Source organism: Dothidotthia symphoricarpi (genome assembly GCF_010015815.1).
Source record: "Dothidotthia symphoricarpi CBS 119687 unplaced genomic scaffold P153scaffold_16, whole genome shotgun sequence".
Taxonomy (NCBI): Eukaryota; Fungi; Ascomycota; class Dothideomycetes; order Pleosporales; family Dothidotthiaceae; genus Dothidotthia; species Dothidotthia symphoricarpi.
In genome coordinates, this window is record NW_022985023.1 from 602809 (window position 1) to 629708 (window position 26900).

The window sequence follows — 26900 nt, forward strand, 5'->3', positions numbered from 1 at the left end:
CTTTCCACAGATCCCAGGCCTCGCACCTATAAAACCCCTGCCCAACCATACCCACAATCTTCCACTACGATACTCCGCCTGTATTCCACAACATCCCCAGGCACAACAGCCTCACGATCTTGTCCCGTCCATCTACAATGGGCATCCTCAGCCGTCTCACGATAACCGCCATCGGCACCCTCGCGCAAGATCCCACGCAGCTCAAGAAATGGACAGAAGCCAATGGTGGTAAATGGGTTCCCCGCATGCAGAAAGGCGTCACGCATCTCATCGCTAGCAAAGACGCTTGGAAGAAGCGCGTCGACGCCGTGCAACAAGCGGCCGACGTTGGAGCGTGGGTAGTCAGCTATGATTGGTTGGAGGACTCATTGCAGAAGCGAAGGAAGTTGGCCGAGAAGAAGTATACATGGGAGTTTTCACGAAAGGAGGGGAAGAAGAGGAAGGAGTTGAAGAGGATGGGCGGGATTTTGGATGGTTCGTATACTCCCGCGTTGAGCGCTTGCTGGCTAACGAAACACAGCGAAGAAGTTCAACGATGGCTGCGTCAAGGCAAGGGAGGCGACGGGCTCAGGTACGTTGCGTCGTCGTTCCAAGCCCAAAGCTTCGAGCAGCTTCTTCTTTGGCGCGCAGAGCAACACACCGCCCACCCCCTTCATATCCTCTGTCGCGGATCTGGAGCGCAGGAAGAAGGAGCGCGAGGCTCTTGCATCTGTCGAGACCCCACCTTCTCCCCAGACCATCCCACGCTCCAAGCCCTCCCAACCCACCGCCTCCCCCCCAGCACCCGTTGAGCAAGAAGCTAAAACCCCCTCGCTGAAAGATCTTTACCATTACTACCTCGACAGCACGGGCTTCGAGTACAAAATCACCCTGGTAAGAAGCAATCTGTACCTCAACAACCTCGCACGCTACCAACTCTGCATCCTGGAGACGCACACGAAACCACACGCATACTGCACGCTGATCACCTACACACCGCCCGCACCCGGCATCCCCGTCGTCGCCGCAACAAGCCAGCCGCTGAAACAAGCCCTCCTCACTTACAACAACACCAACACCACAAACACACCCTCCCCCGAACCCCCCACTCAAACCCAACCACAAACCCCCCACCCCGAAGCCGCGCGCCTCCTCGCCTTAACCACACCCCCCATCCCCCCCGCCACCACCCCATACAAAGCCCTCCTCACCCCCCTCAACAGCCCCTTCGCCCCCGCCTTCCACTCCTTCCGCACCGCGTTCCGCGACCTCACCCTCCTACGCTGGGAGGAGCGCTTCGACCCCGCCAAGACGCTACAAAAAGCACGAGCAAAAGCGCTATGCACCGAGCCGTTTGTGTATGCGCGTCCGGCGCCGGGGATGCCGGATGGGAGGCGGCCGCAGGGGGTGTTTTGTGATGAGGATGGGGAGGGGGGGTATGTGAGGAATTCGTTTGGGTTGCCGGGGCTGGTGGCGGGGTTGGGGAGGGAGGGGGTTGTTGGTCGGGCGGTGCTTAGGGATCTGGAGGAGGGGAGGAGGGTGGAGGAGAGGGAAGAGGAGAAGGGGATGAGGGGTGGGGGTGGGGTTGCGGCTGCGGTGAAGAAGAAGTCGGGGTTTAGGGGGCCGCTGTTTAATGGGGTGGCGGGGAGGCCGAAGTTGGATTCTAGGGGCAGGTATTGCACGGGAGGGGCGAGGGGAGGCGTGGTGGGACGGGAGAGCGACTTTGTTAAAGGGAAGTATTGGGGGTATGAGGAGTGAGGGGTGAGGAGCGGGAAGTGAGGGGAGGGTGTGTTTGCGCGTTTTTTGGTCAGGTCATGTTATGGCTTTCATCTTTTATCTTTTATCTTTCTCCCAGTTCTTATATCTTCTATCTTCCCATCCACAGATCTTACTTACTCAATTCACTGTCCCAATTTCCCCCCTCCCAACATCTCCATCCCACTATGAACCCAAGTCACGAGATCTCAGCATCCAGCGTCCTAGAATGATGGCGAGTCGAAGTATCACGAGCGCCCCACACACAGAAAACCTAGAAAGACTAGCCCGCGAGAAAACCGCCGTACCGCATCAAGAAGAGGTTATGAGCAGTGTAGTACGGGAATTTGTGTTTGCGGGCTGAAGTATGCTTTGATTGATGGTTGACTGATGAGTGGCTGCCTGGGCTGCTTATTTGGATTTGTGGCTGCGTTGGTGGATGTATTGAGTAGTGCAGTGCAGGTGGTGATAGATGGGCGGTTGGGTCTGCTTCTCTGTTACTTGTATTGCTACTACTGTGTACTTGGACTGATGTGTGATGTGTGGAAAGGGGTGGGGTTTAGCTCTTGTTACAAGTTGTAATACTGCATCTTCACTGTGTCGCGTCTATCTTCTTCTGTAACAGGGGTAAATACGCTGAAAAGTCAAGGTCATGATAGGAACCTTTGTAGCTCTTGGGATCAGGCCTTGTGACATAGAATTTTTCTTTGTTTTCGTTGTGATGGACAGAGAAGGGAACAAGTCTATATCTGCGCATAGAGCTGTACAGGGCCAAGGTCGAAGATGTAAGCTGGTTTGGGCGAGTAGTTTTCAAAGTATGACAGCTGGTCGCGTGAGGGTTCTACGGTTCTTTTTGATTATTAATTGTTGAATGAATTCTACGATGCCTTCTGTCATGTTTTTAGAGGTTTGGGGTTGGACTCACCTAGCATGGATTGATTGTTACACCAAAATCTTAGACGTACCCTAATTGTAATGTAGGAGTTACTTGAACCGTTGAGCTGCTACATGTGGCGATGATATGCGGGTAATAACCTTACACTTGGCAACTCTGTTTGTAAGGTCACTGGCTTGGACGATTTGAATTCACGGGAAAGACGTGAATGATCCAGCGCGTCCTGTTTTGCGCACTGTTGGTCGTTGAGAGATGAGGGTGATCAGGCTGGCTTATACTTGCGACCTTGCCTGGTGCTAAAGCCAAATCATGGACATATATCAGTTCTATGCATTAGGTCTATTGTCCAAATCGAGGGTACTGGTACGATCAACAACACTCTGTAAGTGGTCTTAATGCATGTAATTCAGACCCTATATTTAGCTGTCTTCGATCTCGATATGTGCAGCGGTGTTAGTGGTGGGCTTCGGGGTCTTCCTCTTGCGCGGTTGTGGCTTGAGCAAGCGTTAATAGTGCATAGAAAGAATGGGTGCCGACCAGTAGAATGTGGGAGGGTATAGCCTATCGGGTGAATTTTGCCTCGCCTATGAGTACGCGGTAAGTAAATCTCAACTTTGTGGGCGGTTAATAAACCTTTGATTCTGTCTCACCCCCTGTCTCTCGATCTCACGTCAGCCGCCACCCGATTTTCCAACGATACGAAATTCAGATAATTGTGGCAACTCCATCAAGAAATGACAGAAATCGCCGATTACTCTTTCCTGCAGAAGAAGTTTATCACAATAATATCATCATGACTTAGATCTCAACACAGGCGCGTCCAATTCCCTCGAGTGTCTTGATCAAGTCAGTATGTTGGACGATAACGATAACGACCAACCCTCGGCAGTGGCCGAGGGATACTCTCTACTGAAGCCTAGCAGCACTCTGCCTTCTCATCCAAACCCGTCTTTGGCGTCGTTCCAGTCGGATACGACCACTCAAAAGCACGCTTCTGTTCCGAGTCGTATGTGGAGAAAATGGGAACGGTATTGGCGCGATGGATGGCACACTGAATACTGGAGCTGCTCGCTGGCTATCGTTTCGCTCGTCCTCATGTCCTGGATACTCAAAAGCTACGAACACGAACGACTTCCAGAATGGCCACTACATATAACGATCAACTCGATCATTGCGCTATTGACAGCTTTCCTCAAAGCGGGCCTCGCTTTACCGCTTTCTGAAGGTAAACCCCCAAGACAGACAGCTTGAGAAACTGCTGATATGTCTCAGCAATCAGTCAATTGAAATGGGAGCTCTTTCAACATTGTCCACAACCCCTCATCACTATGGACGACTTTGACTCTGCTAGTCGTGGTCCTTGGGGCTCTTTACAACTTATTTTCAGAGTTGAGAAAGATTACCTTCCCAAGGATGCGAACCTATGGCGGAGAATCCTTTATCCTGTTTTCAGATGGCGTCTGCGGTACTGTTACTCGGGTTGAACAGCGTACTAAAGCGCATACTGATGATACTCAGAAACTACCGAGTCTATCTTGCTAAGCTAGCTGCCTTCCTACTCATCATCACTTTCTTGTCAGACCCTTTCTCCCAGCAGATTGTACGATTTGTGCAATGTCCAGAATCAAGGGATGACCTCGATGCGAACATCTCCAAAACTAACTACTACAATGCTGCGGGTCCACATACCGGCGCAATCAAAAACGAAATCGATGGACCAATGAATGGCGCAATCAACAGGGCCTTGAATGACCCTCCTGCAAATGCATCGTCCGTGGTATCAACCAATTGTCGTTCCGGAAACTGTACCTACCCTCTGTTCTCGACTGTTGGAGTTTGTCATAAAGTTGAAAGTATACCCGAAGAGATAAGGGTCAATCTTCTCGAATCTACAAGCGGACAGCCTTACCCAGGTCCAACTCGCAATGTTACATTGCTCACAAATGGTATGTGGGTAGCAAATTACACTGGATATACTGTTGCACCCATATGCAAGACTCAGACATCCTCATCGATGGGGGACGGGACCCTGCTAAGTCTTAAGATGTTGATGGATTGGACAACACCAGTCCGGGATTATGACAAAGATACCACCGAAGAGGATCCAAATGGGCTCCTTGCCTTCAATCTCGAGATATTTCCATGTATTCGTACTTACCAATCGTCAATAACCAATTTCATACTTGACGAAAAGCTCATTGCCACAACGCAAATAGGTCTCAGCCGCAGACCGGGATTTTTCGGGTTTCTTTTGGGAACAAGTCAAACGTTGCGTAATGGAAAATGGGAAAAGTGCCTTTCGAGCCAAACACCAGGACCAGGGCTAGAAGAGATAGTCGAAGCAGACATTGATGCCGCTCCTACCGGGGAACCGGTCCCAGAATCCCCGACGATATTCTACCCACAAGACTGTATCTGGAAATTTGCACAGAGTTCTTTGTTCGCTATTCACGACGCACTTGACGACGCCATAGGCCATCTAGAATTAGACCTAGACACCAATTACTACATCCCAGTCGGTTCAGTGGCTGCTAAATCGATATGCGGAGTGGGGGTTGAGAAGAGTTCAAAAAGTGTGGACAACTTTTTGCAAAATCTCACGGATGTCATGACTGCCACTATTCGAAGGCGCGGGAGTGGAGGTGCAGCAGAATACGTACAAGGGATTACCACTGTGCAATCCACATGTATTGAGATTCGATGGGCTTGGTTCACCTATCCAGTTGTTTTGGTGCTTCTTACGACAAGCTTCTTCCTCTTGGTCACTCTTAAGAGCCACAATGGGCAGAAAAGCATATGGAAGTCATCGAGTCTGGCCGTTTTGTTCTGTTCCCTAGATGAAACAATGCGGGAAAGGACGCGGTCTGCCTGGGGAAGAGATGATATATTCCAGTATGCAGAAGAAACGCAAGCTCAGCTTGTGTCTGATAGTGAGGGAAAGGCAGTGTTCAACTGAGGTGGTTCATTAAGAATGACAAAACCATATACTATGCAAAGTGCGTCACTTCATCGTTGTCATGCCTAGGTGAGCGACAGGGTCGCTTATAGCGCAACGTCGGCGCATTCGTGTTCGACAAGAAAGCTAAACGATGTGGGGGAGAAACAAAGACGAGCGAACTCATGAGGATGTGTGCAAGAGTCGAGGAACGTGTGTGTATATGCAGCCATCGTAAGGATGGGCAAGCTTTTCGAGCTCACTTGGATTTATGCATCAAGCTGATCGATCGCGAAAATGAAAATCCTTCTCACCAAAATGGGTGGGAATGTGGAGGAAGTGATAATACTTCTAAACGACGAATAAGAATGTCTGCTCGCTTTTCGATAAAAAGTTCACCCCTGCATCTCGTTACCCGCCGCTAGCCAGTACTAGTTAGGGGTTTCTTTCGATAGCGTCTCTCGATCAACAGCTTCCCCTCGTCCCTGTTGGGGCACACAATTGCTACAACTCCATTGTTCAGTACGCCCACAGCACTATATCCCTTAATTTTGACAGACCGAAGACAACAGTTTTTTGGTGTAGAGCTGAAAGATGGAATTAGTGTAATGTGTAATGGGTAATGCGACGACCAACCCAACAACACAACTCTACAGAGATGAGAGAACTCAAACGGCTATTTTCTATGTCTACTGCTCTTCTCGTGGGTGTGCGTATGTGGCGTCGTGGCGGTAGGGCATGTGCTGGTGCAAAGTATCTGTGTCGCTTCTGTCTTTCGGGTTTACGCAAGATGGCGTTCATGGCGTTCATGGCGTTCAACGGGCACGTGGTGGCTTTACCTGTCTTTCTATCGAAAGTGTCCGGCGGGTTTCAGCTCAACGCCCTATCACTATTCACGGAACACTCGTATCACAGCGAATTGAGATGAAGCTAGCCCCAATTCATAGGTTGGCGTCCGGCAGCGAGTCGAGATTCAGCCAGCCTCAATTCCTTGGCCGTTCCGCCCCTTACTTGCAAAGACTAAACATATATACAGGCAGTATGCTACTATTCATTTGGAGCCAGACACTCGTTCAACCTTTCTTATTACTTGTTATCTGTCATTGACAGCTCACTGTCGTTACGTTCTTTCATTAATAAATATGTTGTTCACTCTACTCGTTACAGTGACAGCACTTCTGGGCTTCGTCCAAGCCTCACCATATGGCGGGTACGGGTACGGCACGCCCGAACGCCCTTCTTCTTCTAGCTCGAGCTCTGCTGCCCCAAGAACCATTACCAAAATCTCTACTACTACAATCAAGCAAACTGTAACGAGTCAAGGCTACTGCCCAGTCACTATCAAGACGGTGTCGCTTCCTGGCAAGACGGTAACAAGCCAAGGCCCTACCACTGTCAAAACAGTAAGCCTCCCAGGCAAGACTGTAACAAGTCAAGGCTCCTGCGCGGCGATTGTTAAGACAGTGTCGCTTCCTGGGCTTCCCATTACCAAGACAATTACCTCTTCAGGCGTCTGCCAAGTCACCACAAAGACTGCTACTTTGGCTGGCGCCGTCTCGACTGTCACAACAACTATTCCTGGTCTCAATGCAACCGTCACAGCGACTGTTCCTGGCCTCAATACAACTGTCACAGCGACTATTCCTGGTCTCAACGCAACAGTCACTACAACTGAGACGCTGGCTGCAGTTACTACTACAGTCAATGGAGCCAACTCTACAATCACGACTACCCAAACGATTGGTGGAGCCAACTCTACTATTACCACTACGCAAATCCTGCCTGCAGCGACGATAACAATTGACGGCGCCAACTCAACAGTTACGACGACCCAGACGATCGAGGGTGTTAATTCAACAGTAACGGCTACAGAAACCTCCACGACAACCCTGCCTGTAGAAACTTTCACTCAGAACTTCACGACTACATCTACTCTGCCTGTGGAGACTTTGACACAGAACTTCACCACTACTCTGCCCGTAGAAACCGTCACTCAGAACTTGACAGCTACAGCGACTGAGAGATTCACAACTACTCTCCCTGCGGAAACTCTCACGCAGAACTTCACGACTACGTCTACCCTGCCTGTGGAAACCCTCACTCAGAACTTCACAACTACAACAACTCTTCCTGTGGAGACTTCCACTCAAAACTTCACAACAACCGTTACCTCGACAGAGACTTCGAGCTCGACGGCTACTTTGACTTCGACGGCTACTCTGACTTCGACGACTGCCGTGAACCCAGCGTGCTCAGCCACTTCGATACCCATAGCCGTAGGGGATATCCGATATGTACCACTCTCCTCCGGTGACGCAGTTCTGGAGCAAAACAACGGTGCGCTTTCTTACACTTCAGGCGGCGTCGCAGCTCAACGCTTTGTGACTGGCGTATCGGTCTGCCCTGGTACCACATACCGATTATCAATCACTGCAAGGCGAGGCACCAACACCAATGCATCAGGCTCGACGGTTAAAGTGTACATTGACGGTGTTGTGATAATATCAGCGATTCTGGGTACGAATAACATAAATTACTTTGGAACTTTCACCGCTGTCAATGGCACCTCGTCCGTAGTAGTCGAGGCTGTATATCCGCCGGCGACAGGAGCATCAACCAACAACAACGTAGTACTTCGTCTAGGCTCCTTAGTTAGTGTTTGATCTTGAACATTTTCTGGCAAAGTATGAGTAAGAATCAGTTCTGGCCTGGCTGGTATATCAGGAGTTCCTTGTTAGTTTCATACTGATTGACGGCACACACACACATTACTTTTTCAACCTTCTCACGAGCCGTTTGTTCTTATGCCTACATACATGTTCCAACGTTTAGTCTACCTATATTCCATAGTTGTTTGAAAACCACACGAATTGTATTACAAAACTTATCCTCTCAACAATAGCATTGTTCTGACAGACTAACTCTTACGATACAGTCTTGTACAAATCTCTCTCCATGTCCATCACGCGGCAGACAATAATCTCCACATTCCCTAGGTAGCTGCGCCTGTCAGCCGCAAGCGTGGCTCTAGCTCGTCTTTTTTCTTCCCTATACTCAGCCGCACCTTTATGTGGTAACCCACGGCTTTCCACGACGCTACGCAATGTTTGTTATTATCCGTACATTCTTTTGTCTGCGTTCATGCGAGGAATCGACCGCCATTCTGGAAATTTTCCTGTCCGAGGAAACTCTATATCCTCGTGTTTGCCATGCACATGCTCGACCGTGGGTTTACGCTAATGCAGGTCCACCCAGCGCCACCCCCTTTGTCCCTTCCCCAATCCTAACATCCTCTGCTACCAAGCTTCACACTCTTCTAAAATCAGAGGTTGTGAGGAAATTGCGTAATTTGGTGGATGGTTCACGCTCTTGGTCTAAACCTATCGTCAATGCCAAGCGTTTGATGCCTGGCCTGGGATATCTCAGTGTTGAAGTGTATTTATATGCTCTACACAATGCAGATCTTGACGAGTCGACGAGTCACTTTTTGCACGTTCAATACAGTGGCCAAGAGAAATCACGACATCCCATGCAGTGTTCGTTCGACACCAGGCGCATGCTACTCTTCGTGAACGGCAAGGACAACAAAGAAGTCATAGGGTTAAGTACAGCTTGAAATTTCGATGGCTCAAGACCCCTTCCTTGGAATCTCGATTGACACTTTTGATATCGATTAAAGAACAGGCCCTAAGTTGAATACGCACGCGTCTTGGTCCAACGGCTTCGAACACACCCTTCATTGAGCCGATGATGTCGTAAATTATAGCAAGCATCTTAGGTTCACATTGACTTCAAGTGCTGTGTCGTTCCAGCTCTGCTGCATACAGCCGAGAATCCATGTTATCGATAAAGCAAGTCAAGTTGCCGAGGTACCCCAGCTTTCACCACCAACACCCCAACAAGCAGTCCACAACCACCACAATGCCCTCACAGCAGCTCTTGCATATTCCCACCCTTTCCAATCGATATGGCTTCATCCCATAAACCGCCGAAAGCGATTCTCTTCGATATTGGCGGTGTAGTTGTAAGCAATTTTCCCAGCCAAAATACTCATATCTGCATCGATCCACGTGTAGTAGCTAACGGCACACCAACCTAGGTTATAAGCCCCTTCCAAGCCATCCTCGACTATGAAACCGAAAATAAAATCCCGATTGGCTACATCAACTACGCGATCCAAGCCGGGCCGCACGACACAGGCGCATGGCAACTCATCGAGCGCGGCGACGTAGAGCTAAACGACGACTGGTTCGCCGCGTTCCGCACCCAGCTCTCCAACCCTCAAGTCTGGGGCGCGTATCTGCGCAAAGTCGCCGCGCAAGGGGAGCTGGGCGGCGGCCAAGTCGTTGACGGCGGCGGATTACCCCCAGTCCCGGATATCAACGCCAAAACGCTGTTCTGGCGCATGATGCGCATCAGCCGCGCCCCGGATCCGTATATGTACCCTGCACTGCGCAAACTGCAGGAAAGTGGGAAGTTCGTGCTTGGCGCGCTGAGCAATACGGTCGCGTTCCCCACCGATATCCTCGACGACGAGGGTGTCCTGTTCACCAAAGCGCTACGTCATGCGCCTGCGCCGAACCCCTACGCGCAAGACTCGACGGATATCACAACGTGTTTTGACATCTTCATCAGCTCTGCGCATGTGGGGTTGAGGAAACCGGACCCGGCTGCGTATGAGCTCGCGGTTAGGGAGATGGATAAGATCTCTCGCGCAAAGGGATTGGGTGGGGTTACGGCTGAGGAGACGCTGTTTTTGGATGATATTGGGGTTAATTTGAAGTTTGCGAGACTTTCGGGGTTGAGAACTATCAAGGTGGGGTTGGGGAGGACGAAGGAGGCGGTTAGCGAATTGGAAGCGGAGGTGGGGATGGCGTTGTTAGGGGATCGGGCGAAGCTGTGAGGGTTGAACATTATGACTGACGTTTGTTGCAGGGTGGTACTGACATTCCGCTACAAGGCACTGGATGGCATCTCGTCTTTCGAAAAGAACATTTCTCAGACGGTGGATAACTACATCTTTCTTCAATACATCACACCACAATAGCCAATCGAATACATTCCGCATCCCCTCCCTTCCCTCTTCATCTCACCCCCCACCCCCCGCCCTCCTAGCATCCTTCAACATCATCCGCCCAACCTCCACCTCAACAAGAACCAGCAGTTTCCCCAACACTTTGCATCTCGACTCCCCCATCTCAGGCCCAATATCCAAACACTTAACCCCACCCTTCCCCATGCTGTACAGCGACGCGCAGAATTTACTCTCGCTATCGGGTGGTTTGGGATGACGACCTAGCACGCAGGTGGGGTGCTTGGCTGGGAAGAGAATCCAGGCGAGTGCTGACGATTTAGCATGGGGGTGTGTTTGGTGGGAGGGAGATGAGGTACTTTCTATCAAATTGCTCAGGTACGATATCTCCGTTTCGTTCTCGTTGCGCAGGTTTGGCGGTGATTCGCGTGGTTGGAGGGACCGCTCGGACATGCTGGGCGTGAAGGCGTCCATGGTGGATGCGGATTTGCTGCTTCCCGTTCTCGATGCGGCGGGAAGGTTCTTATGGGGAGATGTGAGTGAGCGAGCCGTGTCTGTGCATGGTATGTTTGCTAGCGAGGGAAATGGCAAACCCTGTGTAGCGATGGAAGCGGTCCAGTGCTTCTTGGAGGGTTGGCGTACAGTGACACGGCATGTATTGTTACGAGGGCATTGTTCAGTTTAATGCTGGGCTTGGGGTCAAGTGATGCGAATTGAGCATACTCGGCTCTGGTGGGCCGCTCCAACGGGGAAAATGACTCACTTTTCGTGGTAGATACGTCAAGGTTTAGGATATGGTCCCTGGGAGGATGGAGGTACAAACGTGCTCTATGGGGAAAGCCATACATGATGAGATGTTACACAGTCAGTGTCAGCATCAAGCTAAGTATTGGATTCTTTCATTCCTGTCATCCACGCTCAACAATACAGTGGATCTCTCCTATCTCCTCTCAGCGCTTTCCCTTCTTCTTCTTACCCCCATTCTTGGGCTTCTCTTTCTTAGCTGCTTCCTTTCCCGCAGCCGCATTGGCCTGTTTGGCAGTCCCTGACCTGCTGCACCGGCCGACGACCTCACTCCCCGACCCGTTTGATTCCCCAGCATCGTCGTTCGTCTTCGCACCCGTCGCATTCCTTGGTCGAAGACCACGTCTCGGCTGAACGACCTCTGTCTCCTCCACGAGCTCATCTTCTCCACCCGTATCCTGTTGGCTGACACTTCTCTTATCGTCTTTCTTGGCTCTGCGGGCCCGCGTCTCCTTTGGTCGAATCTCCTCCTCCACTTCCACAGTCTCTAACACCACCTCATCCTCCTCATCCTCCTCAAACCTCTCCACATTCCTAATCATCTCCTCAGCAATCTCCTCCACCGCCTCTAACAACCCAAACAACGCCTCGGCCCTCGTCCTCCCTACTCGCGGTGCAAGGATGAATCCAAGGCCAGTACGCGCGTCGTTATCGGTTCGAAGGAGTGCGGCTCGAAAATACTCAGTGTCGTCCTGTTCGTACCGCGCGAGGTGTAGTCTCGCATATCTTGCCGGCCATACCGAGTCCACGAGTTCTGTAGCATGGGTCAGCGTGTGTATTGTATCTCAGTGAGAGACGTGTACGAACCGAGGAGGAAGGTCAGCGTGTTGCAGTCAGGTCCGGAGATACTTCTGTCGTCATTTTTGGGCGGCATGCTGGATGGAGGGGCGAGCCTTTGAACGTAGTTGATCGGATGAGTATGGTCGTGTGGAATCGGGGGGTTGATATGTCACTGCTGGTTGTGCCGTGCAGCAATCATGATATGGCAATCATGCCTCTTGTGACTGGTTTGGGCCTTGCTGGAGTTGGCGAGAAAGTGATGGTGAGTTTGCTGGAGTCATATTCTGATGGTGGCTTGCTCTAGTATATTCTAGACATGCGAGAACCAAGTTGCAAAGTGTGAAAATGGGAGTATGGGTTATGACACCCGTTACATGTCTCTCCAGTTTAAGGTTGTCCCAACGGAGTCAAGACGACAGTGATGTATTCTCGTCTATCGAGCTCCACCTCGTAGCTCGTTAATGAGGAATCAGAGCATATCATTGTCCAGGTAGGGAATTCTTCTCTTAGGGTCAACCTTTATCGATCCCATCAGTCCAGTCCATCTCAGGAGAACATGATACTAAACGACACTGTTGATCAGTGTTGTGAGCTCAAGACAAATTACAGCAGTAGTTTCCATCCGACGACTTGTTGTCTGATCGTGGACAGGGAGGCTGACGATACTGATATTACGTACTACTACTCTATGATATCGCTTCGAGTAACCACATAATCTGGTATTATGACCTCAACAATGTGTTTCAACGGATGTTCATTTAGAACCTCGCAGCCCATAACAGCATCTTGCCTTCGCATATGTATCACAACAACTTCCCAAGTTCTCGTCAACTGGTTACCTTCCACAGGAACTTAAATCAATGCTTTTATCAGGCCCGAAGATCGATTGCATATCTTCAGCCTGTCTCGGAGATTTTCTCAAATCCTGCGGGCAGTGTAGTCAATCGGCTGGACATTAACCACAACCATACAGAACGTATAGAAAGCGATACCGAGTCTGAGCACCGCTCCAAAGTTTACGATAACCTTACCAGAGCCTTGGAAGAACTACATCGCTTTTACGCGTCCTTTCTCGGAAGCGGATTTCGTGACGGTACTTGCCTCCCTCCCTACCGTTCAGTGCCTCGCACATCTGACTCCACGCACAAGCCTACCATTGAAACGTAGTCCATGTAGAAGATCAGCTCCTTCTTATGAAACATGCATCTGCACGCACGACTCCTCACCGTCCACATGTGAAAAAACACCCACCATCCACCAGCCTCTCTCGAAACCCTGTCCTGCTGCCCAAACTCCACACAGGGCACTTGACAACACGCCTATCCCCACCCTCCAGGAATCAAGCCTCGCACATAGCCGCTCCTCTGCCCACGGACACGAGTCGACGCACAGCGATCTCCTGCGAAAACTGAATCACACTCCCCACGTCACCGCGGATCTCAGCGTCGCAGGAGGGGTGTGTCATTTCCGTGCAGGTCCCCGCCCGGCCGAAGTCACGGCGGTGTGGAATCGGCCCTTCGCGGGTCTGGGGTAGATGAGGATGTTCGCATGACGGGGGGGGGAGGGGGGATGGTCGTTTCGATGATGGAGGGTGGGTAAGTCTGCGGGTGAGGCGCGGGCCGCGGAAAGCAGGGAAAATAATGACGATGTGGTGAAGATGCTCTTTCGCGTTGTCTATCATGACTTTTTTTCGTTAGTAGGGTGCTGGTTTCTACGTACGGTAAACTGTAGATGCCAAAACACGTGTCTTTTGAAGCTCCAAGGCGAAATCTCACCTCACCCCAGTCATTCTCGCCAGATTCTCAAACTCAAATCAGAGGAAAGATACTGCCGTGACGTCACAATCTCGCAATCCCCCATATCGACGCCGCGTCTACATGCCGAAATGCATCTCCGCATTCTCCATATCCTAAACATTTTCCTTCCCTGTTACGCCCCGGCAGTATGCGATTGGGTCACAGCACAAGACGCAGGGTCTCTCTCCACAGCGCCCCCATCAAGCCTCGCACAGCATGCGCCGTCGAGCATGAAACAGCGCATCGCACCCGACGAACGAGCCACAACTCCCCATTCCGGCGATCGCCCTGCAGAGTGGTAGTAAACAAACGGTGAAGACGCCAACTGCCGGAGACCCGCAGGCAGCATAGTCTTTTTTGCGCAGCAGCTGCCCGTCTGCATTCTTTCGCCTAGTAGGTAGTACGTACACAGTATGCATGGAAAGAACGTCAGCACAGAACGGGTCTATGTCTTGCATTGTGCAGTGACGGGGCAAACCCTATTTGCGCAAGCCGCCCCGGCAAAGCAAACGAGTCCGCAAAAGAAGCGGTGACGAGATTTCCGCACAATGACTGTGTCGGTCATGTGGCTGGTGTGGGTTTGGGGTGGTTCGACGTTTTTGGGGAGCTCGGGATTAACGTTTACACGTGGAGCCGTTGGATACGAGTTCGGCACGCCGCTGCCGAGTTTGGTGGGCGTGTACCACCACCATGCAGTTGCTTTGTTGGAATCTGTGCATGCGGGTTGATAATCGTTGGGTTTGCTGCTTGGAGCATGTCGGGTCGAGTTTGATTTGATCTACTTACGTTTTGATCGTCTTGCTTTGATTTACGTATTTACGTATGCTTGAATGGCGTGGTGTGCATTGGCATTGGCATGTGAATTCGGATTCTCCTCCCACCACTACATTTCCGCAACATCTACTGGATGAAGCAGACAGTGTAGGTACCTTACCGGTAATAGGAATTAGATGCCCATGTTGGATAGTCTTGCTTACAACCTGGTCCCTGTCATGCGGATCACCGTCCGATATACGCTAAGACCTTGGCCCAAGCTGTTGGCGCCAACCAAGCGATTAGGATGCAAGATAGCGGTTCTTCGCTGTCGTGCGGAGTGGAGAAGAGAAGACGGGAGTGGAGCGGTAATTCAGGCGTGCAGCAGAGATGAGGCACGGGCACGAATACGAGTTTTGCGCACAAACAACAGCCCATGATATTTATTTTTAAGTACATCGACACCGACCCATCATCTGTTCCGCCCAATGCCGGAGTGGCGGTGCGTTCGGTACTAAGCTACAAACAAGTGGGGATGCATACAAAAGAAAATAGGAAATTTGGTATCAATGAAGCGATCGAAAGGACCACACTCCAGCACTTGGATGTGATGGTGATGGGAGAAGCGAAGGTTGTAAAGAAAATGCCCTCCTTGATCCTTGTGTCCGTGTCTTTTATGCAACTCTTTTCTTATATAGCACCGGAAATGACGCGGAAGAAATAAAGGCTAAGCCAGTGTTCTGCCTGCCAGAAACCTGCTCAATCATTCTGAATCGAAGTGGTGATATAAAAACGCCGATGATGCTCCGTATGCCAGGGTACCGTAACGCCGAAATCTTTGTTGCTTGGGGATGACGTCGTCGCACAGCTCGACATCTCATCATTTTGGAACTCTCCTGGGTGCCTCCACGGCTTTTGGGTCGGTAAGTCAGCTACTACGAACTGAAGTCGTGCGTCCATGACGCTTGGCCTCATCACGGATCAATTTCTCGACGTGCGACGATACATCACCAGTGCGGAGACCAGCAGTGAGATAGCCGTCAGCACCCTCAAGTTCCAATGGAGTAACGGCACCTGGACTGGCCATGGGCTCCAGACGAGGGCTCGTGGGCTTCGATCCCGGGCCTCTGACTTGACGGTTCGTGTTGGCGAGGAGCTGTTGTTGGTAGTGATACATCTGCTTCTGAACTTCGTATTGTCGACTACTGGATCGGGGCGAGACTGGGGCTTGAGGGCTGTTGGGTCCAGTGACTGGTGTTGCTGCAGTGCTGGAGTTGGCTGATGCAAAATTGGCAGGGTGGAAGCGTGGCAGCGATGGCAGTCTGAGATGCGCAGCGGGTCCAACGTTCGAAGATTGACGCGAATTGAGATTTGGTCGTCGGCGACTTTGGGAAGGGGCGGTTATAGCCTCAGTCCTGGGCGAGAGAGGCGAGCTCACGGAGGGCATGGAGCGATCAGCTGCTCGTGAAGGCATGTTTGCGGATGTAAGGTTGTGAAGACGGGAATGAGTCGAACAAGCCAGAGACGAAGTCGACGGCGGTTTCATATGATGTGTGCTTGTGTGGGTCTCGTTTTGACTCTTGATAACGAAAAGTGAGGTCAGACGAAACTGTTATATCGACTTCCTCCTGAACGATGGTAAGGGAAGTGTAGCGAAGTGAGTACCGCAGATTCGAACGGTATCGCGATACTGATATAGAATCGGGCAGCAGGGGGAGGAGTGGAATGCTTGGTCTCAGGATTATCTTTGGGGGCGCAGGCTGATCTTGGGTGGAAAGAGCAATGTTGATCCTCGGTGCAATCGTCCCTGAGAGGCTGGAGAGGCTGAGACAATGCACGGTAGTGGACCCTGGTTTTGCTACTGAATGCTAGGAAACGCCAGCGACCTGTTATAGATAACAAGACTGGTATCGGATGCAACGTGTGGCTTCGGGCCGCTGTGGATGGAGGACGGTGTGGAGTAGGTGCGCGTGTGTTGTACCGTTGATACGGGTCCACACAAAAATGCCTTGGGAAGCTAAAGTGCGTCGATCAATGTAGGTGAAGATTGTTAATTGCTGTCTGGGCTACCGTGGTGGGAGGAGATTGCTTGGAAGCGTTGAGGAAGATGGGCGGTAATCACGCAAGATGGTTCATAGCCTCCTTTACATACCCATCCAACAAGCGGTAACGGCGCCCAGCTCATCGTCATCTATCGTGCACTTGCTTGGTGGGGCCTTTAGTTGTTGCTAGTCTAGCTTCAGTTTACTCCCTGGTAAGAAGATGACGCACGACGTTCAGCAATCCGAACTCGAGCTTTGGACGGATTACATTATGGTGCATTTTGAAATTCGTTGATATAACGTGATCCATGCTCAAGCCAATCGGCAGTTACTCCGATTTGTTCAATAGGCTGCAAGGAGACCACGTTATATTATTGCAATTCAGCAATTACCATTATCCACGTGATGCTCCTGGCGCTTAACGTGATAGGATTTATCTCATGAATCAGACGCTCCTCCAATTAACGTTAATTACGTACTGTGTAATTAATGCTTACGTACTTGCGCACAGGGCACCTACAACGTTGTTTGCAGAGCGTCTGAGGAAAAATGGTTCCTAGCTTGGTGTATCTCTAATTTAAATAAGCTTTTAGTTTTGGATGGCTATATTAGTCTTCCTACTACTAGAATTTCATATTTTTATGCCATAATTAGATTGTAGAGCAAAAGAAGAATTAATAGCTTATTTTGGTAGGTAGTAATTAAACTTGTGGCGTAAGGTACATGTACACGCTCCCGTAAGGTGTGTTTTTCTGGTTTTGATTTTTAGAATTTTTAGTAAGAGACTTTTAAAGGCTCTACTTACTGCCTTGTATCTTGACCAGTTTCTGCGTCGCAATCTTCAAACTATACTTAGATTGTAGAGCTGAATTTTCTCTTTTAAATGGTATATGAATTATAAAATTCAGATATGTATTAGTGGTACAAGTACAGCGTTGAAGAAAGTGACCAGAAAGTAACCATTTGATTAGCTGTACTACTAAAGCACGAACCATTTTCCCTCAGACGCTCTAGCTGAAACTGCTGAGCTATTATGTGATACTTAAATTACAACGTTTTGTTACACGCTATTTCAGCTGGATCCGGCGTCTGATTTATGAGATAAGATAGGATGCCGTGCTCGTTGAGCGCTTCTTCCTGTGCATGTGTGCATGCTCCATTTTTTTCCACACGACAAAACAAACATCCACTCAGCACGGAGGTATAGCGACCGAATCAGAATCGTGCGGAACGTAGCCGAACACTGTTTACAACAGTTGTTTTACTAAGGAACATTAGATAGAGCCAAGCTGGTATTGGCAATTCTTGTCATCCTCGTACTAAGCATCGTGGGATCCTACCTAGACCATCCGCGAGCCATCACTCCACACTTGTGATGACGCTCGCTGGGCTCCTACGCGACAATTGGGCGTTACTTGCCATGTCGTGCAGTTTACCCATCACTGCAAAGTCCGAGTGCAACCCCCGCTAAATGTTCGAATCGTAGAGTTTGAACTTGGACCTCGGGCATAAGGAAGGCGGGCGAGTTTAGCGCGACTATCCACACCGTGATGACTTTTGTTGACAAGATTCACGCATCCCGCGCCCGATGGAGAAGTGTATGACTGTAGTCGCTAGACGAAACGTGGCAGAAAAGAGCAAAATGATGTCGCACAGTATGCCCGCCACAGCCGCCGGACTTGCTCGGACAGGGTAAGAGCAGAGGATTGTGTACCCGGGCCACTCAGAACCCTGGATATAAACGCACTGAAAAATACGTTGAGGTGATTTTCATTGAGCTACATCAGCCGCAGACAAAGAAGATAGAAGATGTGTCACGTGTGGCTTCGGAAGCACGGCAGGTGAGGTTATGGGCAGAGCCGTCTCTTATTGTCATTTGTTGGAGGATGTGTGTGCAGTCGGTTCCCTTCTCAGCATCATCTCGCACCCAGCTTCTCCAGAGCCTTCGAGCCCTGCTCCTCCCATTCCGCCTTTGATATCCACATGTTCTCCTTATCGGCCATCTGTGCGTAGTCAGCATCTGTATATGGAATGGAAAGGTCGATCGGCTTACAATGTTTGCGAGTACAGCACCGCCGAGGAAGACCATGTGTCGTCGCCTTGGCGGATCCTCGATGCGAACTTTGAATTTCTAGGGCGCTTAAGTTAGAATTGATCATCAGTGAGGGGTAGAAGCAAACATACATTGAGTCGCTCGGGATTTCCTCCCAAGACCTTTGTAAGCCACAGCTGCTTCAGCTCCTTTTCCAGCCGGCTGGGCAGACCCGGGTACATGCTGCTGCCACCACTCAACACGATTGCCTTGTACAAGCTGGTCCTGACATCGACGTCCGCGGCCTGGATCGTGTTGAACAAGCACTCGGCAACGCCGGGCTGCTCGACGTCAACAAGATGCGGCTGGAACAGACACTCGGGCGCCTCGAAGCGCTCGCTGCCCACTCGAATGACGCGGCCGTCTGGAAGAGTGTATGATTCCACCAAGACCGTTGTGTCTTCGCTGAGGCGCTGGTCCAGCTCGAGGTCGTACGAAACATAACAGAGCTTCTCCTTGATTTGGCGTACAGTCTCGAAGTCGGCGGTTCGGTTGAGTGCATACCCTCTCCGTAGAAGCAGCGCGATCAAGTTACGAGTAACGTCTCGTCCTGCGACATCCAGGCGACGGGTGAGGTGGTTGAGGACGGTACTCTCGTAGACGGGGACAATGTGCGTGACACCATCGCCTGAGTCGACAACGACACCAGATGACAAGCCCTGGGCGTATAGAGCCAGCACAGCCTGGATAGCTACGTATACACCCCCAAAGCCATAGCGCTCAAACATGACCTCGCACATTGTCTCGCGGTTCTTGAGCGGGTTCATCGGGGGCTCGGTGAGCAGGATCTTGCGGCCATTTGTGTCGAGTTTCATCTTCTCGTGGAACGTGTAGTCCCAGAGGTGCTGCATGTCGTCCCAGCGCTTGACGATACCGTTCTCCATCTGTCCAAGGTGAGACAGCGTTAGTCGACGCTGCACTCAACGATGTCTTGCATGGCCACATACAGGATAGGTGATCTGGAGCATAGAGCGCGCAGCCGCCGCCTCATCTCCGCACATTATGTCCTTGAGCTGAATGTCCCCTCCATTCTGCTCTTCGGTACGCAGAATGGGCCGGCCGACTATCGAAGGGTACTGGTGGTCTGGAAAGTTCTAGCAGGGCTGGTCAGCTTCAGAGAGTCTGGCGGTGGTGGTGCAATTGCGGCAAGACCGACCTGTCCTGCATAGCCCGCCTTGAGGAAGCCGGTTCCGCCGTCGAGAACTGAACGTCGCGTCAGCAGAGCTTGTAGAGAGAGTCGGATGGCGTTGCATACCAATGGGAACTTCCGCCATGCTTTCTAGAGCTCGAGATGTGAAAACTGGGCAAACAACAGCGTGTGAAGAGCGACCGTGGTTCGTATGTTGCGTTGTGCCTGCAGCGGAGGGGCTGACGTTGAAGGGTCCGTGAGCTCTGTCCCAATCAGGGCAATCCAGATGCTCGAGAACGACGTGTGCAAGCTGGACTAGGTCTGGAGATAGATACAACGATGCAACCAATTATTCAATGCAAGGAGATCTACAAGCCTACATATAATTAGCAGCCATGTTCAATACTATTGTTGACAGCTGGACTACTTCCAGGCTCCAAGGCATGTAGCAAGCAGCGTATATTCTTTGGCTGATGAGGAAATATCTTCAAATATTACCCTACATACACAGGAGCCGAATTGCAGCAGCATCAGCGTGGTAATAGTCTTTTCGCATTGCACTCCCATCTTGAACGGCGTGGTCACCCACCTTCCAGAGCAGAGGTCGCGACTTGAGCATGCCACTAGCGCGCCAAGCCCGCACACATTCAATATCGCCCGCCCACCCACGAACTTTCTCGAGCAGCTAACCTCAGGAACATCAACCAGGAGACCAGCCGTCAAGATGCCTACCGTAAGTATACCATGAGATACCCCAGCTCTCGCCCTGAGGGCCACCCCGCTTTCGAGTCGAGTCTTTGCGAGTTGCTTCGAATGCGGGTTTGAAGCGCTAATCGCTGACTCTGGGAAAAGGCCAAACTCCAGAAGAGCAATGCGTACTTCTCGCGCTTCCAAGTCAAGTACAGGCGTCGCCGTGAGGGAAAGAGTATGTACACCGCGCACGACGCTGATACACGCATCTGACTGTGCGCAGCCGACTACTATGCCCGTAAGCGGTTGATTACCCAGGCGAAGAACAAGTATGGTGCGCCCAAGTACCGCCTGGTCGTCCGCTTCACGAACAAGGACATCATTGCCCAGATCATCCACTCGGAGATCAGCGGTGACAAGGTCTTCATGGCCGCCTAGTACGTTCTGCGCCGTGTTCGCTCTCACGCGCAAATCCACTGACATGCTCCCAGCGCCCACGAGCTGAAGCCCTACGGTATCACCCACGGCCTCACCAACTGGGCTGCCGCCTACTCCACCGGTCTCCTCCTCGCCCGCCGCACGCTGAAGAAGCTCGAGCTTGACGGAGACTTTGTTGGTGTCGAGGAGGCTGACGGTGAGTTCACTCTTACCGAGGCCGCCGAGGTCGACGGTGAGGAGCGCCGCCCATTCAAGGTCTTCTTGGATGTCGGTCTCACCCGCACCTCCACCGGTGCCCGTGTCTTCGGTGCCATGAAGGGTGTCTCCGACGGTGGTGTCTTCGTGCCCCACTCGGAGAACCGTTTCCCCGGTTACGACATGGAAGGCAAGGAGCTCGACGCCGAGACTCTCCGCAAGTACATCTTCGGTGGCCACGTCGCTGAGTACATGGAGACGCTTGCCGATGACGACGAGGAGCGCTACAAGTCCCAGTTCAGCGGCTACATCGACGAGGACATCGAGGCCGACGGTCTCGAGGAGCTCTACCAGGACGCACACAAGCAGATCCGCGAGGACCCCTGGAAGAAGGAGGACGGTGACGCGCCCAAGAAGTCCAAGGACGAGTGGAAGACGGAGTCCCTGAAGTACAGGTCCCAGAAGCTCACCAAGGCGGAGAAGGAGGAGCGCGTCCAGAAGAAGATTGCGGAGCTCAAGGCTTAAGCAGGCTCATCTTCTTCACTGTACTGCACTTGATGACGAAAAAAGCACGGCTTCCGGCGTCTGGGGGTGAATTGGGAATGATACCTGTATAGGCATGACACTGTACTTAGCCTAGCATGAATCCAATGAGATGACGAGATGGCATGCTGCTGTCGGCTACCGCCACCGCCATCATGACCAAGCACACTACTTTTGGCACCTGCATCTGTGAACTGGCGTGTGAATATGACACTTGAAGTCACGATGCTGTAGTTTCAGACGCTCTATTTTGGATTTGAGTTCTGGGTGGTTGTTTCAAGGCTGAAGGATGAGTCAGTCTGCGCGCTGCAATTAGCAACAGCAGTGGATATCGATTGATGCGCTCGTCATGGAGTTGAGGTCATATAAGAGTTCGCGGTCAACGAGTTTCGGACAATGTGAAAGATCGAGTGGGCGCAGCCGAAGCCGCGGTAGCTCTCGTCATTGCAGCCGACGTGCTCACCATACGGCCCCGCCCACAGCCAGCAATATCGCCATCGCGCACAGCACTATCACGCCGAGTGGGCATCGTACGACCAGTGTGTGAAAAGAGCGAAGGTTGCCCGGGTCATCGCCGTGTGTGTATTTCCAATCAGCATTACCGCCGACGGTCGAGGGAAGCGCAAGACCCCGCTGCTATTCGGCACGGTTGACGGCTTTCGTCTCGTGACGGCATCGCACATTACACCAGCGCATGGCCGCGTCGATATAGTCGCAAACATGGCAGTTCCAGCGTCGCATGAGCCCCAGGCCGCCATGGAAGACATCCACGGTGTCGACGTTTCATGGTTGCACCACTCTAGCAAAGGTAGGAAGCCAGGCCCGCTTACGTGGTGCTCCACTGTGCCGTGCATGCGGGACGCCTATGCGAATGCGAACGAGTTGTTGGCTAACGGCTATCCTGCTCCCCAGACCACCACCACCACCGCCAGCAGGCGCCCTCGTCGCCGGGACTCAATGGCGATGTGCGCCCCAGGACCTCCTCGCGCAGCGGCCTGCCCGCCCGCCCGCTGTTCGCAGAGAAGGCCGCCCCCGAGCCCGCCCCAGCCGTGAAGCCGCCCTCGCCACCGCCGCCTGCCACTGTTGCTGCCCCGCCTGCGACGTCGCCCCCGCACAAGGGCCACATCAAGCGCCCGTCGCTGCTGAGCCGGACCAGCTCGGAAAAGGTACCCACGCCCGCGGCTGCGACGGGCTCGCGACGCAACTCGTGGATGTCCAGCATCAGCTCCAAGTTCTCGTCGCAGAACCCGCCCGCCCAGACGACACACGCGCAAGCCCAGGGCGCGCCTGCCAGCACCCAGGGCGCGAATCCCACCACGCCCTCGGCTAATGGCGCGCTGAACGGCATACATTCAGCCGCAGGGGGCAGCCACCACTTCGGCGCCTTTGTGCCCCAGTCGCCAAAGAGCAACTTCCTGTCCAGCGCGCTGCGTCGTCTGTCCTCGGGCACACAGGTCGCCTCCTCCAGCCAAGTCCTCACCAACGGTGGCATATGTCCGAGGCGAGTCTTGAACGTCGATCCCAACCGGACCCGCTGCCATGTGCCCGAGCTGGACCAGAACAAGTTGCGCAAGGTGGCCTTCTGCGTCGACGTCGAGATTGCGTGCGGGCCGAAGTACGCCAAGGACGCAGATCCGGACGAGAAAAGGCAGCGCGACGACAACAAGCTGAAAGAACGTGGCGAAGGCGAGGCGCTGAAGAACCCCCACAGCGTGGCCCAAGAAAAGGACACAAATGGCGTCGTCAACGTCTCTCAGGAAGCCGTGGGCAACGAGTCCAGCCCAAATCCAGAGGGCACAATACTGCACGAAGACGGTAGTGAGACCAACAAAAAGAAGGAAAAGAAGAAGCGTTCCGAGGCTGAGCGGAAGGAGAGGAAGGAGAAGAAGCGCAGAAAGGCCGAGGAGAACGGCACCATTCCCATGGAGCTCACGAGGGACGACGACGATAGTAGTGTCGATGTTGCGCCTGCCGAACCTCGCACCGCTGCTCCCAAAGTTCAGGTTCGACCAACCATCGACCCTCTACGCATTTATCGAAGATGTTGCCAGCTTCGCGAATCGCCCATTCTGAAGCGCATCAGTGACCAGCTCTCCAACCCGTCCGCGTGCTCAGCAGGCGAAGTCAACCTTCTAGATCTCACAGGCTCGAGGCTGCAACTTGCTGATATAGTAACTCTCTCGGACTGGCTCGCCATTGTGCCAGTGAAGAAGCTCTTCTTGGAAGATGCAGACTTGACTGACGAGAAGATCAGGGTCGTTCTCGCAGGGTTATTAGCAGCCAAAGATCCCCAGTCTCCAAGAAAAAGTGTTTCCATGGAAGCCAGGGACGGGAAGAGACAGACCATGGGTAACCAGGATGGATGCGCCATCAAGAAACTCGTCCTGAAGAACAACCCCAAGATTACGTCGGAAGGCTGGAAACACATCACTTTGTTCATTTACATGTGCAGATCTATTCTGGCGCTCGATGTTTCCATGATACCCTTTCCCAAACCACAACCACAGACGACCCCGGCGCCTAGCAACGGGGAGCAAGGCTCAGCAGATACAGCAGAGTCACACCCACGAGATCTAGCAGAGGTTATGTGTAGGAGTATCTCTCAACGAGTGGCCGGTTCCCGTCTCGAGGAACTTGTCATGGCTGAGTGCGCTCTCACATCCTCAACCGTCAAGAGCATTCTCGAAGGTTGTATCAACACGGGTATCAAACGGGTTGGCCTTGCTGGAAACGACCTTGACAGTGAAGGCCTGGAACATGTCTTAAACTACATAAAATCTGGGATCTGCGAAGGCATCGATCTTGGCGGTAACGACCTCCGCCAATGGATACAGCAACTTTGTGACAATCTGCCAAAGAACAGTCCACTTTGGGCGCTGTGTCTCCAAGACACAGGCATGACACCCGACTCCCTCAAGATACTGTTTCCTAAGCTTGTTTCCCTACCGGTATTTCGATTCTTGGACCTGTCGCATAACAAAGGTCTTTTCTCCCACCAGACGTCATTATGTCTTCTTAGGAAATACATGCCTCAACTCCGAGAGCTGAAACGGATACACTTAGTGGATGTCGATCTGAAACCTGCTGATGCAATCGCTATCGCAGAGATTATTCCAGACTGCCCGCACATTGCACATCTCAACATCTTGGAAAACCCCGAAATATCTCGTGTTGCGAGATCCGAAGATGAGGAGACGCAAGAAGAAGCCGCTGCGTTGTATGCCTCGCTCACACTGGCTGCAAAAATATCTCGGTCACTTGTCTGCGTCGATGTAGACGTACCGACTCCAGAGATGGGTGAAGTCGTGCGGGCTCTTGCCAAACAAGTCGTGGCCTACTGTCTCCGGAATATCGAATCCATCAACCTATATCCTGAGCTTCCAGCAGTACCAAAGGATGTGGAGATACCGGACATCCTTATGCACTTGGTAGGGGAGAAGGACGATTACGTAAAGACACCTGCGTCAGACAACGATTACATCGTCGGCGGCACTGGCATTGCGAAGGCTCTCAGCTATTGCTTGTCCCAAAAAGACACAGATTACCGCAGAGTGTCTGTTCCTACAAGTGGCGCAAACACACCACGCAGCAGAACCGAGCTAAACTCTGAAGCGCCAAGCAGGGCAAGAACCATGTCCAAGACGTTGCTCGACACTGCGCGAAACACTCGCGCGAGAATCCAGCCAACTTTGCACCGCGAGGCTCAAGGAGGCGACGTAATAGCATACCGTATGTCCTCTCAACACTCCCAACCCCTTCTGCTTATAGCTAACACCCCCACAGGCCGTCTTCTCTTCCTCGACCAAACCCTCGAAGGCATGATCCAACGCTTCGAAGACGAGTACCCGGAAACCCGCATCCCCCACTCCGACTCCGCCTCCACGCACAGCGTCAGCTCCGTGCTCAGCTCCTCCCCGCCCGCCTCCACCGTCGCCACCCTCTCCAACAGCGTAAACCTCTACCCCGAATCCGACGAAGACGAACCGCACCTCCTACGCTCGCGCCACAACTCCGACGTCAGCCTCGCATCCCGCAACATGGCCCTCGAAGAAGGCCGTCTACACCGCTTCGGCCACCGCGTCCGCACAAACATCCTCAACTCGTCGCGCCCCTCGTCGCCGTCCCCCTCCTCCCTACCAGGCGGCCGCTCCCCCGCTCCCCCACCGGAAAACTCCACAGAAGGCGTGCCAGAGCATCTGCATGCTATGCGCGAGTACTTTAGCAATCTGAGCGGCGAGGAGCTCACGCAGATGACCGAGGGCGTGGGCTGGGATAAGGCGTTTGAGAAGTTGGTGCAGAATGTTGGTGAGCTGAGGGAGTTGGAACGTCATGAGGATCCGGTGTCGTTTAAGAGGTTCATGGATAGTCAGATTGCGGCGCTGAGGAATCGGAATCCGGATATTTGTCCGGAGGAACCGAGGGGTAGCGCGAGGGGGGATGAGGTTGCTGTGGAGGATTGATGTGTCTCGGTGGTGGTGGTGGTATTGTTGGGAGAGGAAGGGAGGGTTAGGGTAGGGTAGGTTGCAGGCTGTACCATTCATGATGATGGGGCTTTTGTCTTGGTTTGGAGAGAATCGCGCGTGGGTTTCTGGCTGTGTTCTGCTTGGCTTTACTCTGCTTTACTCTACTCTACTCTACCTGGCGTGGTGTTGTGTAGTGTTCATCTCCCATACCCTATCTGTATTTCTTCTTCTGAGTGTTGCTTTCTACGGGTGGACATGGTGTTGATATGAAGGAAACGCTGGTATTTATCTATCTATATATCTATCCATCCACCCATCTATCTTCGCGCGAAACAATATATTCCCATTCTACTCAACACCCTCCCCCTCCCCCGCTAGACCACACCGCAACACTACAGCGCTTATTATACCACAAACAACCCAAATACACGGGATATCGACACTTTCAAGGGCTTATACTAGGTGGAGTAAACATCTGCTTTGTGCTGTGTCCGCGCTCGATGGAGGTTTAGGACGAGTGTTGTGTGTCTACGTATTTTAGATATTGGTTTTGGAGGGTCGTGGAGATGTACTTGTACA

General features: G+C 52.1%; 10 protein-coding genes across 10 annotated transcripts; 6 read left to right on the forward strand and 4 right to left on the reverse strand.

The window, feature by feature from the left end:
* Nucleotides 1–137: 137 nt before the first annotated feature.
* Nucleotides 138–1737, forward strand: P153DRAFT_345610 (uncharacterized protein; the record flags this gene model as incomplete). The annotated part of the gene is made up of 2 exons (XM_033666093.1): nucleotides 138–474; nucleotides 521–1737. The coding sequence occupies 2 exons, from the start codon at nucleotides 138–140 to the stop codon at nucleotides 1735–1737; spliced, it is 1554 nt and encodes a 517-aa protein (XP_033521296.1).
* Nucleotides 1738–3310: 1573 nt separating this feature from the next.
* On the forward strand, nucleotides 3311–5585 carry P153DRAFT_398990 (uncharacterized protein; the record flags this gene model as incomplete). The annotated part of the gene is made up of 3 exons (XM_033671690.1): nucleotides 3311–3854; nucleotides 3902–4094; nucleotides 4148–5585. Exons 1-3 carry the CDS (start codon nucleotides 3482–3484, stop codon nucleotides 5583–5585), a joined length of 2004 nt encoding a protein of 667 aa, XP_033521297.1. The 5' UTR covers nucleotides 3311–3481.
* Nucleotides 5586–6088: 503 nt separating this feature from the next.
* P153DRAFT_72351 (uncharacterized protein) lies at nucleotides 6089–6599 on the forward strand. The gene has a single exon (XM_033673365.1). The coding sequence runs from the start codon at nucleotides 6187–6189 to the stop codon at nucleotides 6490–6492; it is 306 nt and encodes a 101-aa protein (XP_033521298.1). The 5' UTR covers nucleotides 6089–6186; the 3' UTR covers nucleotides 6493–6599.
* A 2805-nt stretch (nucleotides 6600–9404) lies between these two features.
* On the forward strand, nucleotides 9405–10639 carry P153DRAFT_321746 (HAD-like protein). The gene is made up of 2 exons (XM_033665154.1): nucleotides 9405–9588; nucleotides 9664–10639. The coding sequence occupies exons 1-2, from the start codon at nucleotides 9532–9534 to the stop codon at nucleotides 10465–10467; spliced, it is 861 nt and encodes a 286-aa protein (XP_033521299.1). The 5' UTR covers nucleotides 9405–9531; the 3' UTR covers nucleotides 10468–10639.
* Nucleotides 10640–10653: 14 nt separating this feature from the next.
* On the reverse strand, nucleotides 10654–11070 carry P153DRAFT_398993 (uncharacterized protein; the record flags this gene model as incomplete). Its single annotated transcript, XM_033671691.1, has 1 exon — nucleotides 10654–11070. One exon carries the CDS (start codon nucleotides 11068–11070, stop codon nucleotides 10654–10656), a length of 417 nt encoding a protein of 138 aa, XP_033521300.1.
* A 431-nt stretch (nucleotides 11071–11501) lies between these two features.
* Nucleotides 11502–12291, reverse strand: P153DRAFT_368929 (uncharacterized protein). Its single transcript, XM_033668646.1, has one exon. The coding sequence runs from the start codon at nucleotides 11940–11942 to the stop codon at nucleotides 11547–11549; it is 396 nt and encodes a 131-aa protein (XP_033521301.1). The 5' UTR covers nucleotides 11943–12291; the 3' UTR covers nucleotides 11502–11546.
* A 3366-nt stretch (nucleotides 12292–15657) lies between these two features.
* On the reverse strand, nucleotides 15658–16176 carry P153DRAFT_297013 (uncharacterized protein; the record flags this gene model as incomplete). Its single annotated transcript, XM_033664132.1, has 1 exon — nucleotides 15658–16176. One exon carries the CDS (start codon nucleotides 16174–16176, stop codon nucleotides 15658–15660), a length of 519 nt encoding a protein of 172 aa, XP_033521302.1.
* Nucleotides 16177–18654: 2478 nt separating this feature from the next.
* On the reverse strand, nucleotides 18655–20213 carry P153DRAFT_368932 (Actin/actin-like protein). The gene is made up of 4 exons (XM_033668647.1): nucleotides 20119–20213; nucleotides 20020–20066; nucleotides 19811–19957; nucleotides 18655–19747 (listed from the first exon to the last, which is right to left on the reverse strand). The coding sequence occupies exons 1-4, from the start codon at nucleotides 20135–20137 to the stop codon at nucleotides 18917–18919; spliced, it is 1044 nt and encodes a 347-aa protein (XP_033521303.1). The 5' UTR covers nucleotides 20138–20213; the 3' UTR covers nucleotides 18655–18916.
* Nucleotides 20214–20716: 503 nt separating this feature from the next.
* P153DRAFT_377842 (60S ribosomal protein L5-B) lies at nucleotides 20717–21840 on the forward strand (the record flags this gene model as incomplete). The annotated part of the gene is made up of 4 exons (XM_033669760.1): nucleotides 20717–20725; nucleotides 20845–20917; nucleotides 20966–21119; nucleotides 21174–21840. The coding sequence occupies 4 exons, from the start codon at nucleotides 20717–20719 to the stop codon at nucleotides 21838–21840; spliced, it is 903 nt and encodes a 300-aa protein (XP_033521304.1).
* Nucleotides 21841–22578: 738 nt separating this feature from the next.
* On the forward strand, nucleotides 22579–26318 carry P153DRAFT_377843 (RNI-like protein; the record flags this gene model as incomplete). The annotated part of the gene is made up of 3 exons (XM_033669761.1): nucleotides 22579–22666; nucleotides 22771–25587; nucleotides 25642–26318. The coding sequence occupies 3 exons, from the start codon at nucleotides 22579–22581 to the stop codon at nucleotides 26316–26318; spliced, it is 3582 nt and encodes a 1193-aa protein (XP_033521305.1).
* Nucleotides 26319–26900: the final 582 nt, after the last annotated feature.

Bases quoted from the DNA above. Each gene is read 5' to 3' on its own strand.
- P153DRAFT_368932 (XM_033668647.1), bottom strand. The intron at 19,958-20,019 runs GTCGGTCTTGCC...CAGCCCTGCTAG, and splicing joins AGGCGGGCTATGCAGGACAG to AACTTTCCAGACCACCAGTA. The intron at 19,748-19,810 runs GTATGTGGCCAT...CACCTTGGACAG, and splicing joins TGCTCCAGATCACCTATCCT to ATGGAGAACGGTATCGTCAA.
- P153DRAFT_368929 (XM_033668646.1), bottom strand. From the start codon at position 11,942: ATGATTAGGAATGTGGAGAGGTTTGAGGAGGATGAGGAGGATGAGGTG.
- P153DRAFT_72351 (XM_033673365.1), top strand. From the start codon at position 6,187: ATGCGACGACCAACCCAACAACACAACTCTACAGAGATGAGAGAACTC.
- P153DRAFT_321746 (XM_033665154.1), top strand. From the start codon at position 9,532: ATGGCTTCATCCCATAAACCGCCGAAAGCGATTCTCTTCGATATTGGC. The intron at 9,589-9,663 runs GTAAGCAATTTT...ACACCAACCTAG, and splicing joins TCGATATTGGCGGTGTAGTT to GTTATAAGCCCCTTCCAAGC.